General features: G+C 46.0%; 1 protein-coding gene across 8 annotated transcripts in view; it reads left to right on the top strand.

Moving 5' to 3' along the window:
* LOC127600226 (CUB and sushi domain-containing protein 3-like) overlaps positions 1–20,192 on the top strand; it is a 782,730-nt gene that overhangs the window by 260,958 nt on the left and 501,580 nt on the right. For 7 of the 8 annotated variants that reach the window (XR_007962299.1, XM_052064571.1, XM_052064573.1 and 4 more), the window contains 5 exons: positions 1,296–1,487; positions 2,178–2,316; positions 3,581–3,768; positions 4,062–4,256; positions 6,640–6,756. Coding sequence is in view for 7 of the 8 variants with exons in the window: in XM_052064571.1 (XP_051920531.1) it covers positions 1,296–1,487; positions 2,178–2,316; positions 3,581–3,768; positions 4,062–4,256; positions 6,640–6,756 (831 nt within the window). In the remaining variant the exon portion in view is untranslated. The remainder of the gene's footprint in view (positions 1–1,295; positions 1,488–2,177; positions 2,317–3,580; positions 3,769–4,061; positions 4,257–6,639; positions 6,757–20,192) is intronic. The other variant, XM_052064574.1, reaches the window with a different exon arrangement.

Genomic DNA, 20,192 nt, shown 5'->3' with positions numbered 1-20,192 from the left:
GTTTTCTCCGCAGGGTGTCCGGGCTCCCCCTTAGAGATAAGGTGAGAAGCTCGGTCATCCGGGAGGGGCTCAGAGTCGAGCCGCTTCTCCTCCACATCGAGAGGAGCCAGATGAGGTGGCTTGGGCATCTGATTCGGATGCCTCCTGAGCGCCTCCCTGGTGAGGTGTTCCGGGCATGTCCCACCAGGAGGAGACCCCGAGGAAGACCCAGGACACGCTGGAGAGACTATGTCACCCAGCTGGCCTGGGAACGTCTCGGGATCCCCCGGGGAGAGCTGGAAGAAATAGCTAGGGAGAGGGAAGTCTGGGCTTCCCAGCTAAAGCTGTTGCCCCCGCAACCCGGCCCCGGATAAGCGGTAGATGATGGATGGATGGATGGATGGATTAGGTATTGCTTAGTGTTGAAATAAAAGCAAATAAGTAGCAGGTAAGCAATAATACATGAGAGGGGGAGTGATGTCCTTAACAGCCTTTGATGCTGAATGCTACTTAGTGGGTCTTCATAAATGTGAAGGGCGACCCGTTTGGTATTCACTTTGAGGTTCATTTTACTGTGGATGCAAATAATGAAGAAACTATTATATTGTCCATGAAATAATTATGATTGAGTGAGCTTTGGTCCGTAATTGTGTTGATGATTGTTTTCCAAACTAAAAGCAGTTGCTTGCAGATATCTCATTTCTGATTTGACACAAAGATAATCATTCTGCTTTGCCTAAAGTCCTGCAGTCATCAGCATTTATGAGTATTTACTATGGAGAGGCTAAAATGGGAGGATTTGGACTGTTTGAAGTGAAACAATTGTTCTAAACGATTAAATAGTTGTCACTTCATTTGATGAGCCATTAAGTCCAGTTCACACAGCAGGATTGTTAGTGCAATTTTAAATACCCCCTTCCAACCGTAAGGATGCTCCGATTACCGTAATGGCTCAAAAAGTAATCTTGCCAGATAATCCGGCCATGGTGTATTCAGACTGATCTGTTCTGATCTTATGTTTAACTTGGAAGATTTTGCCACATTTCCCGTCTGACGTCAAAATATTCGTGAATGAAATTGTTTCATGTCTGATTTTGCCGTGTGGCTTCCCACCACACACACTTAATAGTCAGAACTGTTAGACCTTTGAGTTTTTCTCATCATGTGGCGTGGTACCTCAGAGTTTGGAAGTCTGCTGACAATTGAAAAATCTTGATGAGTACTCAGGTTTAAGCAATAATAATAATAATAATCCACTGTGCTTGCATGTGACATGTATCTTCATCCGTGCATGTGCCTGTGTGTTTCTCCCTTAGGTTCTCTTGCCACTGCCTGCAGAGATCCAGGTATTCCAATGAATGGTAGTCGCAACGGGGAAGGGCGGGAGCCCGGTGACTCTGTGACCTTCTCTTGTGATCCGGGATATGAATTGCAGGGGGAGAGCAGAATCACCTGCATCCAAGTGGAAAATAGATACTACTGGAAACCCAGCCCCCCAAGCTGCATTGGTGAGTTAGGGGGCGAGAGCTGCTATCGCGTGAGTCAGACAGGAGACAGATGAGTAAAAGTCAGAGGGAGCGGTATGTGGTATGAGAGAGAGAGGGGGTGGACAAAAGTGCAGGGGATCAAAGGGAAAGCGAGAGTGTAGAGATTTTCCCTTGAATAGATTATGGCAATGTCTATTTTTTGTTGAAGTGCGTGACAAACTAAAGTATTTTTGAATGTTTGAGCCACTTAGGTGGACAGGTCTGCTCTATACCCCCCTACATGTTACCAGTTAATTACACTACAATGCAATTAGAAATAATTCAGCTCAACGGGTCGAAAGAAATATATGTTCTTGGATCACTGCACTCCCTATTGCAGTTCCAAGCTCATCAGAATCATCTTTATTGGCCAAGTATGTATAACACACAAGGAATTTGTCTCCGGTATAACACGCTGCATTAGTATCATCATAAACAACAAAATCATTGAACCATTTTAGAGTAACCAGTAAAGTAATCATATCGAGTAATCATATCGAGTGACTTGTGTAGCTTTATGCTCATGTTGTTACTCAGGGTGGAATACTTCCGAATTTTAAATCCAGATTGACAATGTCAGGAGGGGCTCCTTCTGCAGTCACCATGATAGACATATATTGATGGCACGATGCAGGACGTTTGCAATGTCTTATTTCTACTCTTTGTGTCAAGCTCCATGTGGGGGGAATGTGACTGGATCTTCAGGATTCATCCTGTCACCCAACTACCCACACCCCTACCCACATAGTAAAGACTGTGATTGGCTTATTGCTGTCCACTCCGACTATGTCATCTCCTTGGCTTTTATCAGGTATGTCTATCTGCGACGCTGTCTGCTTATTCACCGAGGATAACACGTTCCCAAATGACAAAAGGGAATGTAAACCAGCGTACACCGTTGGCCTGCTTATTGAAGTTTTGGATTGAATTGGACAACATGTTCGCTTTCTTCCTTTATACCTAGGATAAAGAAGGAAAGGAGGAGTTTTTTTTTAAACGGTAGCTGGTTCAGTAGATCACACAAGCGAGGTTTCTCGAAACATGTTGTGTGTTTTCTAATGTGAAACTGAAACTGCTGTAGTTGTCAGTGAATGCACCACAGCACAGGCTGCACCTCGGAATGGATTGTTCTCTGTGACGGAACCAGTTGTAACACCACTGAGCTAAGTGGGCCGTGTCTGTGCAGTGATGCACTTGGGTTGGAGTCCAGGCATATTGGTATATCGCAGAAAAGCTGAATTTTTGCTTCAGAAGCAGATAGTATTGCCACTTTGCTGAAATGCTGTAAAATAGCATTTTCAGATGAATAATGTATATTACAGGAAGAGGTGTGATAGGATTGCAAGTAATTTACGATGCTGCATGATACTCAGAGGCTTTCCTTTATTAATGACAATTGAGGCATGGAACAGCAAGTCTGGCAGGGTAAGATGAGCCCGAGGGCAGTCCGAACACTTCACTGTTGAGTTTTTTTTTTTTTTTCATGCAGGTCTCAAGCATTGGTACTGAGGTGTAGAGTTTCTCTTCGATTTTTGTCTTTCAAAATAAATATCAAAAATTTCACGTTGCTGTTTGGTGACCTTGGATTGCCATCAAAAGGATGGGGGTGTCATTTTGAATTGGAGTTGCCTCCATTCAACTCAAACACAATTATCTCGGAGCCATTTGCATTTTTGTCATACTTTATGCTCATTATTTTGAAAAGAGAGAAGCTCTGCTCTCTTTCTCACATGTCTGCCCTCATGCTCACTTGTGGCAAGTCATTCGTTTTACAAAGCAACAATATGAAATGATTTTCACACTGCCACCTGGGAAGATTTTGTGCCACATTGTCCCAGCAATTTAATCGCTCCCCACCTCCTCGAGGAGTTATCCGTTTTTTATTTGATTTATTTTTTCATCTTTTTGTCTGATTACAAACTAATTGCATGACTCACTCCTCACATTATAGCACACCATCTCCGTTTTGAAACCAGGAGCAGGTTTCGACTCTCATATACACCACAGCGTGTTGAATTGGAAATTAGGCTTTCAAAAATAACAATTGTATCTAATTGTTTCTAATTCCCTTGCAGCTTCAGTATTGAGCCCAACTATGATTTCTTGTACATCTACGATGGACCAGACAGCAGCACGTATCTGATTGGCAGTTTCCAGGATAGCAAACTACCTGAGAAGATTGAGAGCTCCTCCAACTTCATGTACTTGGCATTTCGTAGTGACGGTTCTGTGAGCTACACTGGCTTTCATTTAGAGTACAAAGGTACTGTGGAGCTGTGGATTTCTATGCACATGGTGTATTGGATTGTATTTAAGTCTCATGCATCTTTATGCATGAGATTCAATGTATCTTTGAGGTTGACTACGTTGCAAATACTGTTCACATTTTTTTCCTGATTGCCGTTCTCTTTTATCATCCCTATTTACATGTCTTCAACAATGTAATGAAACAGTCCCTTGTGATGCATACCAGTAATCTAGGCTGGAATATTCTGACGTTTATAATCTCTCTGCGGCATAACAGCCTTGTTCTAAATGTTGTCTTTTGATTGGCAGCCAAACTGCGGGAGGCCTGTTTTGATCCAGGTAATGTGATGAATGGCACCAAAATGGGCACTGACTACAAGCTGGGATCAATGGTTACATATAATTGTGAGGCCGGATACCTACTGGAAGGCTACTCTACTCTGACATGTATGATGGGCAACAGCAAGAGACCAGAGTGGGATAGAAGCAAGCCAAGCTGTCAAGGTGAGAGGCAAAGCTGCCGGATCGATATGTGATGCTTTGTGATGTTCTGACTTCTGTGTGATGAACGACTATAAGTGCACACTCAACAGAAACCATTGACATCGCCGCGCAAGAATTGGCTACGATAGTGAAATAAAGCACATTAACATTTTGGTTGAGAAAAGTCATTAAAATGTCTACAAATTTGCATCGACCGTACTTGGCTTTGTTTTAAGTTAATATATACAGTATATACTGTATTTTATTTTTTTGTGACCCAGTCATCAAAACAAACGAATAAATAAAAATGTACCATGCACTAAACACTACAGCCATACACAATACTATTATCATTCACATTTGGGTCTACCCGATTGCCATTTCACAGAGATTAACATCATCCCAGTGTCAAGAACAGATGTCTTGAAGTTCGGATAACTACCTGTACCTTTTTTCAATAACATTACACACAAGGTATAGTCATCACAAACAGGAAAACATGTTGCTTGCGACATGAAGATATGAAATACACATACCCACCAATCACTGATGTTGAACGTTACTGAAGATTTTATGATCTGCAACTAATACTACAGCTTTTAAGAACAAATTCACCTCAAAATGGGGTGTGCTTGCAGTGAATCTGATCAATGTCCCTTTATAACAGTTGTGTCAAACCTACGGCCCGCAAGCCGGAACCGGCCCTCAAGGATGTTCCATCTGGCCAGCAGTATAATTTAAAAGTGAAAAAATGCATAAAAGACACAGAATTAATATTTTAATAAGGTGCAATCCATGGTGTATCTGCTCGGGGACACACTGTTTTGATCAGAATAGAAGACAACATTGTTTTGATCAGAGAAGAAGACAATAGCCGCCTCATCTGTCACTGAGACAGACCCAACACAGCATACTCTCTCATGGACATGTGAATACTTTATTCTTTACACATTTAACAACACTTTCCTTAGTTTGTAAGGTGTAGGCAGGGATTAAATACATTTTATATGCACATGTGTAAATGGTTGAATCATTCCTTTCTTTATAAGTCTCGTTTAATCTCAAAGTGTATTACTATATTGGTCAACACCAATTACTTGTTAAGGTTTTGTGCCTTTGTACATTCAGTGGCACCAGTTGCAATGCATATATGCGAATGATAAAAGTAAATTGCACATTTGTATAAGGAAATCTAAGGTGCTTCATGAAATGATTTGTAAAACATACAGTATGTTCATTAAATTTCAACATGTTTCTATTGTTCTTGTGCTTCCTGAAACCAAAACAAAGGAAATACATATTATTTTGGTTAATTATAGCAGTGTATGGTATAATTTTAATGGTCCGACCCACTTGACATCTACCGAGGCCGTATGTGGCCCACAAAATGAAATGAGTTTGACACCCACGATTTATATCTGAAATAAATGCAGCTGAATCCTATTTTCTTTCCATCACCTTTTTGTCAATTTTGTATTGGGCCTAATTTTAATAATGATGGTTTTGTTTGACAATTATTTTCAAAGTCAACTTCTCTTTACCGTTGAACATTTTCATGCCAGAAATGTGTATTTTGCATTGTATCACCCCCGATTTGCCGAATTTCAGTGACATTTCATGATCTGTCATCGATGGTGCTGTAAGGCTCTTGCATGTGTAGGACACTTGAGACTGCAAGTGCTTGAAAGGGACATGTCACGGTTAAGAAGGTCTTTGTCACAAACACTTGGTTCAATCACCATGTCCTGAAAAAACCTTTCATGTCAGCTTTGGAGAAGAACATTGAAAATGGTGGTTTGTTTTATCTATTTATTTATTTTTCTCCCAAACAGATGGTATTATTACTGATCTAAAGAAATTGATTTTAACACTTTCATGGACAGTGGTTACGACAGTGGACATCTTATTATGTTGTCAGGTTACATGGCGCATGAAATGGTTACAAAAATAGTTTTAGTTTGATTGGAATTAGTTTCCTAAAAGAAAGTCTGTTTTCATAATTTACCATCTACGATTGACTCAAATGTACAGGTATTTGCAGGCACAATTGCACGTTTATTGACGAGTGATGTTTTCATGTATTTCGAAGACCAAAGCACTTTTCCCGGCTTTTTTTGGTCACCGTTGGGTTTTACAAATGTAAACATTAATCGGAGCTCCTTGTTTGCCTATTTCGAGTTGCTGTTGAAAAAGTCCCAGATGTACCTCTCAAATGACAAATTAAGTTAGGAATCCTAGTGTTACGCGATCCACATCTGTCAGCAGATACAAATCCAGCAGTGACTCCTCATCTCATTTTGCGACTGAAATGCTTACATGCGCGCTTGCTGATGGCGCAGTATTGCTTAATTTTCCCCACATTTCTTAACTGTATTTTTCGTTATACTTTTTCCTGTCACCACAGCTCCCTGCGGTGGTCACTTCACTGGTTCAGAGGGCACCGTGTTGTCTCCAAACTATCCACATAATTACACCAGAGGACAGAAGTGTGTGTATGATATCTTTGTCCCGGGGGACTTTGGTAAGCCTTTTAAGCAATATTTCCCATGAGTTGAGTTGGAAAAGTGCTCACTTACTCCCTACAGCCCATTTGTAGGGAGGATGTATTTCACTTTCCTAATGTGGAATACAGCACAAGGGCTGAGTTAATATATGGTTTGTGCGGATGGACAGTTAATGTTGAGGTACTGTGTATGAACAGTGTGGAAACAAATGAGGCTCCCTCTCAAAGATGGTCACTCTTGCAATTTATTTCCTTGTAGTACATTCATATTATGGCAAGGCGAGTTTATTTATATAGCCCAGTTCATCCAAAAAGGCAATTTGCAGTGTTGTATGTAGAGGATAAACATCCCAAACTAAATAAAAAAAGTCGGCCTGTATCAGATTGGAAACAGAATACAATGAAAGTACCAATCATCAAACGCAGTAACATGAACATTAGAAATGGCAAAATCAATATTCAGCGCAAACCTCTTGTCCGCACAGAAATGTTTTGTGTGGCCAAGGACGTGAATGGGAAAACAATCAATCCCAGGAATAGTCGTCGACAGGGGATGGGGAGGGTCAGGGGATGGGGTTTGTTGTGTGTGAATGTCATGGATTGAAAAGTTGTGTTTGATGGGCCCTCATGCACCGAAATTGGGTGCGGCAGTCACGTGCTGAAAAAATGATTGTGGACGTGATGCCCAGTACCGGCCGTTTGAGAAAATTAACACATTGAAATTCCCATTGACCACCCCACCCCTCTCTGCATGGTGACCCAGAACCACTTCCAAACTTTAAAAAAAAACTATTTCAGTTGTAACTTAATGTTCTTCCGTCCATTAAGACATCAAAATAAATTGAAACACCTTAAAAACAAAAAGAATGTCCTCAGCTGAATCATTTTTCTGCACTCTTCCAACTATTTCGAAGGCTTTGTTCACGCAGCACTACGCTGACATCACAGGGCACTCTAAGTGACAGCAGAAGTCACAATCCTGCAACGTCGACAGATAAAGAAGACATTGTGTGAAAAAGAATATGTACCTTCTGATCATTAAGATGTTTTTTAAAGTACATTCCTCATTCTGATTGTGTAGATCAATTTATTACTTTTAAATTTTAGTTTTATTTTGCACTGTACATTTTCCGAATTTTATTCATTTGATTTTCTCTGTTTGTTAAGCTTGCTTTTCCTTACCCCTGACATTTTATTGATTGAAGCCACTTGTGACAACTTGCATTGAGCAGTGACGTTGCAAAGTCATCACCCCATCCCTCTCCAGTCTGCAGGCATAACCACTCAAAGCAAGAATGACCAAACATGTCCGTTAGTATAACGGTTGCATTGAGTTTAAATTGATTCTTCATGCCTTCAAAACTTAAATCAATCTAAAATTACTTTAATTTGTCAAAGACCAGAACTCTTAAGGGTGCAACTTAACAATACTGCGGTGTTAATTTTGACAAGAATTTTTCGTTTTCATCCATCCATCCATCTTCTACCGCTTATCAGGGACCGGGTCGCGGGGGCAGCAGCTTTAGCAGGGAAGCCCAGACTTCCCTCTCCCTAGCTACTTCTTCCAGCTCTCTCTGGGGGATCCCGAGGCGTTCCCAGGCCAGCTGGGTGACATTGTCTCTCCAGCGTGTCCTGGGTCTGGTGGGACATGCCCGGAACACATCACCAGGGAGGCGCTCAGGAGGCATCCAAATCAGATGCCCAAGCCACCTCATCTGGCTCCTGACGGGGGGCACAATGAGTATGCCCACACCTGTTCTGCGCCTCTCACTGTGAGCAACTCCAGAGTGGAAGAGAGTCCAACCCCTCTCGAGAGAACTGGTACCAGAACCCAGGTCATGTGTGGGAGGCAAGTCCGACTATATCCAGTCGGAAATTCTCTGCCTCACACACCAGCTTGGGCTCCTTCCCTACCAGAGAGGTGACATTCCATGTCACAAGAGCTAGCTTCTGCAGCCGAGGATCGGACCGCCAGGGTCCCTGCCTTTGGCTGTTGCCCAGCTCACATTGCACCCGACCCCGTTCGCCCCTCTCATGGGTGGTGAGGCCATGGGAAGGGGGACCCACGTTGCCTCTTCGGGCTGTGCCCGGCCGGGCCCCATGGGTGCCGGCCCGGCCACCAGGCGCTTGCCAACAAGCCCCACCTCCAGGCCTGGCTCCAGAGGGCGGCCCCGGTGACCCGCGTTCGGGCAAGGAAAACTTGGATCCATTCATTGTAATCATCATCAGGGGTCTTTGAGTCGTGTTTTGTCTGGCCCCTCAGCTAGAACCTGTTTGCCATGGGTGACCCTGCCAGGGGCATACAGCCCCAGACAACCTAGCTCCTAGGATCATTAGGACACACAAACCCCTCCACACAGTAAGGTGACGACTCACGGAGGGGGAAATTTTTGTTTTGTTTTAGCTATTATCTTTCGACTAAAAAAGTTTTAGACATAATTTAGTCATCAGATTGTATTTTTGGATTCTCGAACTATCGTGCTTGTAATGCCTCCGGCTCCAACAGTTTGTCGAGAACCAAATTTTCTCCATCCGTCACGCTATGGTGGTGAGCCGGACTTTGCGGGCAATTCATTCACCAGTGCTCATTAATTTTTGATCAGCAGCCATCCACCTGTGTCAACATTAGTTGCAAGGTTGCATTCATAATGAGTTTGTTGACTGGCCAAGCTGTGTTTTGGGCACTTTCGGCGAGCATTGCGCGACCCAAGCTCTGGTCTTCCTTCCCTGCATTTATTGACGACTTACGTTGGGTTTTCCACCACCCAGTTCAGGGAAGAGAGGCCAGAGGTTGATTATTAGATTGTCGTCAGGGTAGGCAATCACTACCTGACTATTCCATTGCTTTTCGCATTCTGGCTGCGGCGAGCAGATTCGACTCCTCGAATGCTATCCTGGGATCAACTGAACATGCTCGCTGATTGCCTAACGATTCTGGTGGTTCGAATTAAACAAAGACATCATGACTACATTCGGGTGTCAAACCCTGATGCCGACCTTCTGCTGCCTTGCTCCAGCTGCTACCTGTACCGTCTCATCTTCCATCCATCCATCCATCATCTACCGCTTATCCGGGGCCGGGTCGCGGGGGCAACAGCTTTAGCAGGGAAGCCCAGACTTCCCTCTCCCTAGCTACTTCTTCCAGCTCTTCCCGGGGGATCCCGAATCGTTCCCAGGCAAGCTAGGTGACATAGTCTCTCCAGCGTGTCCTGGGTCTTCCTCGGGGTCTCCTCCCGGTGGGGCATGACCGGAACACCTCACAGGGGAGGCGCTCAGGAGGCATCCGGATCAGATGCCCAAGCCACCTCATCTGGCTCCTCTCAATATGGAGGAGAAGCGGCTCGACTCTGAGCCCCTCCCGGATGACCGAGCTTCTCACCTTATCTCTAAGGGAGAACCCGGACACCCTGCGGAGAAAACTCATTTCGGCCGCTTGTAACCGGGATCTCGTTCTTTCGGTCACGACCCATAGCTCGTCACCATAGATGAGGGTTGGGACGTAGATAGACCGGTAAATTGTGAGCTTCACCCTTTGGCTCAGCTCCTTCTTCACCACGACAGACCGATACAACGTCCGCATCACAGCATACGCTGCACCAATCCGCCTGTCGATCTCCCGCTCCCTTCTGCCCCCAATCGTGAACAAGACCCCAAGATACTTGAACTCTTCCACTTGGGGCAAGAACTCCTCCCCGACCCGGAGGGGGCACTCCACCCTTTTTCGACTGATCTTCATCCCAACCGCTTCCCACTCGGATGCAAAACGCTCCAGTGAGAGCCCTGCTTGAAGGAGCCAACAGTACCACATCATCTGCAAAAAGCAGAGATGCAATACTGAGGCTACCAAAACGGACATCTCAACGCTTCGGCTGCGCCTAGAAATTCTGTCCATAAAAGTTATGAACAGAATCGGGGACAAAGGGCAGCCTTGGCGGAGTCCAAACTTCACTGGAAACGATTCCAACTTATTGCCGGCAATGCGAACCAAACTCTGACATCGGCAGTATAGGGACCGAATAGCCCGTATCAGGGGGCTCAGGAAGTCGGCTTCCATGGCCTCACCGAACTCTTCCCACGCATGGGTTTTTGCCTCGGCGACCGCCGAAGCTGCGTTCCGCTTAGCCAGTCGATACCCGTAAGCTGCCTCTGGGGTCCCACAGGCCATAAAGGCCCGATAGGACTCCTTCTTCAGCTTGACGGCATTCCTTACTGCTGGTGTCCACCAGCGAATACGAAGGTTGCCGCCCCGACAGGCACCAACCACCTTACGGCCACAACTCAGATTGGCCGCCTCAACAATAGAGGCGCGGAACATGGTCCATTCAGACTCAATGTTCCCCGCATCCCCCAGGACATGGGAAAAGATTTTCCGGAGGTGGGAGTTGAAACTTTTTCTGACAGGGGATTCCGCCAGATGCTCCCAACAAACCCTCACAATACGTTTGGGTCTGCCAGAACGGACCGGCATCTTCCCCCACCATTGGAGCCTACTCACCACTAGGTGGTGATCAGTTGACAGCTCTGCCCCTCTCTTCACCCGAGTGTCCAGAACATGCGACCGCAAATCCGATGTTACAACTACAAAGTCGATCATCGAACTGCGGCCTAGGGTGTCCTGGTGCCAAGTGCACATATGGGGACACCCTTATGTTTGAACAAGGTGTTCGTTATGGACAATCCGTGACGAGCACAGAAGTCCAATAACAAAACACCACTCGGGTTCCCCCCGATCAGAACCCGAGTCCTCCCAATCACGCCCCTCCAGGTCTCACTGTCATTGCCCACGTGAGCATTGAAGTCCCCCAGCAGAACAAGGGAGTCCCCAGCAGGAGTACTCTCCAGCACACCCTCCAAGGACTCCAAAAAGGGTGGGTATGCTGAGCTGCTGTTTGGTGCATATGCACAAACAACAGTCAGGACCCGTCCACCCACCCGAAGGTGGAGGGAGGCAACCCTCTCGTCTATCGGTGTGAACCCCAATGTACAGGCACTGAGCCGGGGGGCAATGAGTATGCCTGCGCCTCTCACCGTGAGCAACTCCAGAGTGGAAGAGAGTCCAACCCCTCTCGAGAGAACTGGTACCAGAACCCAGGCTGTGTGTGGAGGCAAGTCCGACTCTCTCCAGTCGGAAATTCTCTGCCTCACACACCAGCTCGGGCTCCTTCCCTGCCAGAGAGGTGACATTCCATGTCCCAAGAGCTAGCTTCTGCAGCCGAGGATCGGACCGCCAGGGTCCCCGCCTTTGGCTGCCACCCAGCTCACATTGCACCCGACCCCTTTGGCCCCTCTCATGGGTGGTGAGCCCATGGGAAGGGGGACCCACGTTGCTTCTTCGGGCTGTGCCCGGCCGGGCCCCATGGGTGTAGGCCCGGCCACCAGGCGCTTGCCAACGAGCCCCACCTCCAGGCCTGGCTCCAGAGTGGGGCCCCGGTGACCCGCGTCCGGGCAAGGGAAACCTTGGTCCATCTATTGTATTCATCATAAAGGTCAATGAGCCGTGCTTTGTCTGGCCCCTCACCTAGAACCTGTTTGCCATGGGTGACCCTGCCAGGGGCATAAAACCCCTGACAACTTAGCTCCTAGGATCATTGGGACACGCAAACCCCTCCACCACGGTAAGGTGACGGCTCACGGAGGGGCCGTCTCATCTTTGGTCGCATATTTATCTTTCGTACAAGTTTACCCGTTTCAAGTGGAAAATTGGTCATACACACTTTAGTGGACCAAGTTTTCAAATTAATATATTTATTGGCCCTGCCTAAGCTTCCATCATCCCGGGAAACCGCTCAGCTGCCCATTCGTCATGTCACCCGACTCCACGATCTACCGATGGACATTGTGTCGGATTGTAGTCCTACGTTTCTTTCATGCGTGTGGACAAAATTCTGCAAAACACTCAGAGCAATGGCAAGCCTGCCATCAGGATATCACCCTCAAACTAATGGTGAACCAAGACCTGGAGACAACCCTCCGCTGTGCATGTCTTCAACAACCGGCGTCCTGGGCCAGCCTTCGGTCGGATATGCCCACAACATTCTGGTCTTGTCTGCCACAGTCCGGTCCCCCGTTTATGGCTGTGTACGGTCCCCTGCGCCTTCTTCGCAAGAATACTCACCCCTGAGGAAGTAAATTATCACGTGGGAAACTGAACTGAGACGGCCCGGTAGTCCAGTGGTTAGCACATCGGCTTCACAGTGCAGAGGTACCGGGTTCGATTCCAGCTACAGCCTCCCTGTGTGGAGTTTGCATGTTCTACCCGGGCCTGCGTGGGTTTTCTCCGGGTGCTACGGTTTCCTCCTACATTCCAAAAACATGCATGGCAGGCTGATTGGACGCTCTAAATTGTCCCTAGGTGTGAGTGTGAGCGTGGATGGTTGTTTGTCTCTGTGTGCCCTGCGATTGACTGGCAACTGATTCAGGGTGTCCCCCGCCTACTGTCCGAAGATTGCTGGGATAGGCTCCAGCACCCCCCGCGACCCTAGTGAGGATCAAGCGGTTCGGAAAATGGATGGATGGATGGATGAAACTGAACTGTTGGCACGCTGGGAATGGTGTCATTGGTTGGCGGGAACCAAATGACCGATCATAAGAACCTTGCTTACATTTGGTCATCCAACCGACTCAACTCACGACAGGCATGATGGGCTTTGCTGTTCACCAGGTTCAAATGTATTTACTGCCAGGGACCTCACAATAAAAAGCCTGATGCTCTCTCCCAACGTTATGATCAGGCAGTGGACAAAACCAGGATGGAAGCCATTCTGCCAGGCCATTGCACAGTGGGGACACTTCCATGGGTGATCGAGCAGAGGATCACTGAGGCCTTTAAGGGAACCTCTGTCCTCGAGGATTGTCCCGAAGGTCTTTATTTGTGCCTAAGGCCTTCCATTCTGAGGTGCGACAGTGGGGCCATGCTTCTAAATTGGCTTGTCATCTGGGAGTTAACTGTGCGTTCGCCATGATTGATCAGCAGCATTTCTGGTGTGCTGACCTTAAAAGAGAAATTAAGGACTTTGTTTGGGCTTGCGCAGCCTGTGTTTGCGGCAAAATCTCCCGCCAACCTATGGCTGGGTTGCTCTAGCCGTTTCCTGTCCCATCTAGTCCTTGGTTGCATATTTCCTTGTATTTTATTCTGAGACTTTCTGTGTCTCGAAGGAAGGTGGTCATACTTACAATAATGGACCACTTTGTGGCTCTCACCAAGCTGCCATCGTCATTGGAGATCGCTCTTTGCTCATTTGTCATGTGTTCCGTCTCCATGGTATTCCTAGGGACATTGTCTCTGATTGTGGTCCTCAGTTCATTTCTCATGTATGGAAGAGATTTTGCAGAGCAATGGGAGCCATAGCTAGCCTCTCGCCTGGACCTCATCCACAATCTAATGGGCAGAGCGAAATTGTCAACCAGGACCTGGAGACAGCCCTCCAGTGTGTATGCCTGCATCAACTTGCTACATGGTCTAGGCACTTACTATGGGTGGAATATACCCACAACACCCTCGTCTGCCACAGGTTGGTCTCCATTCATGCCGGTGTATCAACTCCCTGTGTTTCCTTACCAAGAAGGGCAAGTGGATGTCCTATGCATCCAACTCCATAAGCGGGCCCATCATGTCTGAAGGGAAACCATAGCAGCAGCATCACACACTGTCGAACACAATCAGCGTATTGCAGATCGTTGACGACATCCTGTGCTCAAGCATCGCCATGGACATACAGTAAGTTAGGGCTCTCCACGTGGGATATGCATCTGACAGGTAACTCACACAAGCTCGGACCAAGATAAATTGGATCTTTCGAGGTGGAGGCTAGTGTGAACCCAGTTCCTGTCAAGCTCTACCTTCCACCCACCCTCAAGGTCCATCCTGTATTCCACATGTCACTGCTCAAGTCCATGGGGTCCAGTCCACTTGTGCACTGCCTGCCCTTCCACCTCCTCCTCATATTGTTGATTGTGACCCGGTGTACACTATCAGGGAGATTTTATTGTCCAAACGCAGAGGCAGTGGTGAGCAGTACTTGGTCCACTGGGAAGGCTATGGTCCGGATGAGCGTCGGTGGGTCCCCCGCTCCTGGATCCAGGATTGGTCACTCCTTGATTTACATGCAGCTCACCTGTCCAAATCAGGTTGTTCACCAAAGTGGCGTCCAGCATCCATTGAGGGGGTGGGGGTTACTGTCATGTCTGTCTGTTTGTTTTGTTTTCAGACCCAGCTGGAGTGAGGGCCATTTCCCTCCAGCAAACGCACCTGTTCTGCGTTTACCAATCAAGCCTGTCATGTAGTTCAGGACTGCCAAGCTGCCTAGTCACTGTTGGATTATTGACCGTGCTCTCTGATTATGCTCGTGTTGTTTTCTAGATCTCGTACATAGTCATTTGGCTCTCTTAGTTCCTCACTTTGTAATTTCAACCATTGATCGGTTCTCAGTTTGTTTGTGAATGTTCACACACACTTGACAATGAGAGAAGCATTTTTGGGAGTATCATAGTTACGTTTTTATGGTGTTCCATCCACTTTTCATGTTTTATGTCGGAAAAATCATATACTGTATTTTCACGACTATTCGACGCACCGTACTAATGGCCGCAGTCTCATTAATGGGTGACATTTCTGTATTTTACACATACACAGGACGCACCGTACTAATGGCCGCAGTTTTACAGTGGTAAAACATACGCTTAAACATACGGCATGCATGCATGCTAACACGTTCGCTAACACGTTCGCTAACACGTTAGCTTGAAGCACACACTGAAGCTCGAAGCTAAAACACATTTTTAAAAAGGCAACGAAAGCAGAACTGAGTTCGGGTGTATTTTATTTACAAGGTACACACGTTTTTTGCTCAAGCATCACTCAGAAAGCCATCAAAGTCGTCATCTTCTGTGTCCGAATTAAACAATTGTGCAAGTATCGGTAATCCATCCAATCCGCCGTGTTCCCCCTCGTTGTCAGAGTCACTCTCGTCGTCATGTGGCTCCACAGAAATGATGCCGGCTTTGCCAAAAGCTCGAACAACTGTACTAGCAGATACGTTCGTCCAAGCAGCTACAATCCATTCACAGATTGTGGCGTGACTAGCCCGGTGCTGCCTCCCACTCTTCGTGAAGCTGTGTTCGCCATCGATCATCCATTTTTCCCATGCCGCTCGCAACTTCACTTTGAACGCCCGGTTGATGCCGATGTCCAGCGGTTGGAGTTCTTTAGTCAAGCCTCCGGGAATGACGGCAAGCTCGGAGTTCATTTGCTTGACTTTGTTTTTCACCGCTGGTGTGAGATGGGCACGCATGGAGTCGCAAATCAAGAGTGACGGCGAGGCATGGAAAAAGCCATCCGGTCTCTTAACATACACTTCACTTAGCCACTCTCTCATCTTCTCCTCGTCCATCCAGCCCTTTTGGTTTGCTTTCACGATGACGCCGGCTGGAAACTTTTCTTTCGGCAGCGTCTTTCGCTTGAAAATCACCATAGGTGGCAGTTCCTGTCCGTTAGCATGACAACCAAGAACGACAGTGAAAGCTGACTTCTCGTGCCCCGTTGTGCGTATCGCAACCGTGCTGGTCCCCTTCTTCCGCACAGTGTGGTTCACCGGGATGTCGAAAGTCAGCGGGACCTCGTCCATGTTGGTAATGTGGTTAGGCTGGATGCGTTTGTCGACAATCTTTTTACTGCAGTAGGTGCGGAAAACGGCCAGCTTTTCTTTGTAGTCCGCTGGAAGTTGCTGAGCCACGGTCATCTTCACTCTCACGGATAGATGGCAGCGTTTCATAAAGCGAAAGCACCAAGACGGACCTCCTTGAAAATGTTCAATTTTCAATTCTTCGGCTAACGTTTTCGCCCTTAGTCGAATGGTGACCGTGGAGACGCTTCTGCCGGCTGCTCTTTGATCAAGAATCCACCGCTCCAGTTGGTCTTCCAACTCGGGCCACCTCGCCTTATTTCCACGGAAACTGCGCTTCGTCTTTTTGACTTGGCTTCACAGTCGAATGGTGACCGTGGAGACGCTTCTGCCGGCTGCTCTTTGATCAAGAATCCACCGCTCCAGTTGGTCTTCCAACTCGGGCCACCTCGCCTTATTTCCACGGAAACTGCGCTTCGTCTTTTTGACTTGGCGAAGCTCGTTCTCCTACTTCCTCCATTTGCGAACCATGGATTCGTTGATATTAAATTCTCTGGCGGCTGCTCGATTCCCATGTTTCACTGCATAACCGATGGCTTGGAGTTTGAATTGCGCTTCGTAGGCGTGTCTCTTTGTGGAACTCATTTTCGGGGGTTCTTGGAAACCAAAACTGAAGTTGTTTTGCAATAATGCACATACTCACATTTTATACATGTGCTGGTACCTGCTAGTGGCGTGCCTTACACGCCCACCCTTCACTCATTGCCGGACCCACCCCCTGCGTGCCTGTCCTCACTCACGTCCACCTCTCGTCATATATTTACATTTCTCTCTCTCCATAATTTACATATAAGTGCACGGACGCGCTTCACTGATTGGCCGACCTCTTCTCCGCATGCGTGCGTGTCGTCACTCACGTACACATTTTCTCTCTCTCCAAATTTACATATAAGTGCGCGGACGCACTTCACTGATTGGCCGACCTCACTTCCGCCTTTTCTCTATATAAACAGCGTGTCGGGTCTCAGCCAGATTTTGGAACTCAGCTCATATAAAAGACGCATCGCATTATAAGGCGTCCTGTCCATTTTGGAGAAAATTTTAGACTTTTAATAGCGCCTTATAGTCGTGAAAATACGGTACCTGCTTACTCACAAACCTGCATTTTAAACATACACAATGTACTACAATATCCATTTCCATTTTTATCTCATGGTACCTCTGTTATCTGTGTTATGAAGTTATGCATGTGCGCTGTCATGGCTCTTCAACACAAAATGATGAAGGAGTAGATCCAATGTGTTTCTTAAGAAATGAATCAGGTTAGCAAAAGCGAGGTATCATTCTTTGACACTCAGCACTCATGGCTTGTCTGTGCTTTGCACCATTCCAAAGCCATTAAGGTACATTGTGCATCTGTCTTGCCCTTTAATGTTTAATTATAGTTTGAAATAATACTTGCAGTCACATTTCAAACAATAAGTCTGCTTCTTTTTTGAAATGCTGAATTATTCATGGCACTCAATCTTTGCCTAAGGCACTGCTTGTAAACATTCATGCATACACGTACATTAGCCAGCAGCGGATCACTCTTCTTTGCACCAAGTTCAGCTTTTAGTGTTTCACCGTTTTGAGGTTGCATACAGAACATCCACCAAAGTATGATGTTTTCATATAACCAAATCTGGAACACTGGAGAAAAAAAATGGGATGAGTCAATTGATAAAGAAGATCCATTATAGATAGGCAAACGAAATGCAGCACTTGCATTTTGTACATAATCTGTAATTTTGCGTTTTGTTTTGCCTCTTTGTTAGAGCTCCAAAAGGGAGTCACATTCATTATATTTTTTATGGGAATATATTGTGTATCTAGGACACGCACTATGGATAAAATAATCACTCCCCACCCCAATTTATTTATTTATTTTAAGTTGATACTCCCTCAGCTTGCAGGATCAAGCCTCTCACAGTTGAAACTCACACTCAGGGGCATTTGGATTTGTAGACTCCCTGGACTGTTTGGGGTACTCTGGCACATGGGACCATTGCACCCCCCTCCCACAAAAAAACAAACAAAAACAGGAATATGACGAAACAAGGACATTTTCATTAAATGCATAAATAATTGATTTATACGGTGGTTCACTGGTGAGCCAATGAACGTCCTTCCTGTGTGGAATCTGCATGTTCTCCCCATGCATTGGGGAAAGGAGCCTTGGAAAGGCTCCAGAACCCCCTTGATTCTCATGAGGATGAGTGCGTGTGTGTGTGTCAGGCCACTATAGAGTGTGGCAATTTACAGGTCCACATTGGTGTCGCATAACTGACACCAAGGTGGATTACAGATTTTCTTTTTATTGCAACAATGCAACACAGTATTGTGGAAACAATGGTGAAGCCGCAGTCAGTCTTGGATGAAGAGATTCACAGATTGTTGGCTGTATATTCTCCCTTCCAAGCACTCTCACTCTCACGGATCGATACAAAAGAAGCTGATTTCACATACAGGATTTGAGGACATTACCAAAAGAAAAAAAAAACGGTTACTTTTCTCTTCCATGGCATCACAAAAAGAACTCCAAACCTCGACAGTACAATGCAGTACTTCACAATTATTTTTTATCAATTTGAAAATTTTAAATAAATAGATGACACCATACATCAGAGATACTAATGCAGAATATCCTGCCTGTCTGCCTGGCCAAGTTGCTCACTCATACATGAGAACTTATATCTGTTTCATCCAACTTGGAATGACCCCACCTGTTGTATGTTTTGGCTCAAGGTGATCAGAATCCGCATCAAGCCCCTCCACCCCTAACCCCACTTATTTTTTTCAACAAAACAATTAACATCCTCTGAGAATCTAAAATTAATAAGATGGTAATTCCATATTGTTTGCCAGGTTGGAAAACAATGAGCAATGCATAATCATTTATGAACAGCCATTAAACAACTCTACGACTTGATTTTAACATTTTGCATGTAAGCTAACATCCATCCATCCATTTTCTGTCCGAATGCCAGACAATGCATCCAACAATGGGCTGGAATCATCTGATTATACGTAGTGACTCGAGAAAAAAGAAAAAATAAATAAAGTTTCTGTTTTCTGCTTTATCCTCACAAGGGGTGCTGGAGACTATCCCAGCAGTCTCCGGACAGTAGGTGGGTGACACCCTGAACCTGTTGCCAGCCAATTGCAGGGCACACATAGACGAACAACCATCCGCGCTCACAGTCACAGCTAGGGACAATTTAGAGTGTTCAATCAGCCCCGCATGCATGTTTTTGGAATGTGAGAGGAAACCGGAATACCCGGAGTAAAGCCACGCAGGTCCGGGGAGAACATGCAAACTCCATACAGGGAGGCCAGAATTGGAATTGAACCTGGAACTGTGAGGTCGACACGAAAACCACTGGACCACCGGGGCACCCTTTAAGCTATCAGGAAAAAAAAATCAAGGAGATATATTACACAATATAAAACTATTCCAAACACAAATCAGTATCCTGGCGGCAAAATTCAGGTAGTATCATTTTTAGCAGTTGACAAGAAATGTATTATTCTTTTGTTGGGGGAAATTATCATTGGCTGTACAGGACTAATTTCTTGCAATTTAGTTAGCAATGGCATTTATCTGTATGTGTAAAAAAATTCAAACACACGTAGCCTCTATTGTTTTGTATGAAGCTTTGCTGTTAGCCAATAATCTGCATTAAACGGTGATGGCATTACTTGTCCCATTTAACACATCCACAGGCACCCTTGCCACGATCTCTTTTTCTTTTCTTCATCCTCACTCCCCCCCTCTTTGTTGTGCTGCAGATG

Source organism: Hippocampus zosterae, chromosome 5 (genome assembly GCF_025434085.1).
Source record: "Hippocampus zosterae strain Florida chromosome 5, ASM2543408v3, whole genome shotgun sequence".
NCBI lineage: Eukaryota > Metazoa > Chordata > Actinopteri > Syngnathiformes > Syngnathidae > Hippocampus > Hippocampus zosterae.
The sequence above is the reverse complement of the archived record's forward strand: the minus strand, read 5'-3'. Positions and strand labels throughout refer to the sequence as shown.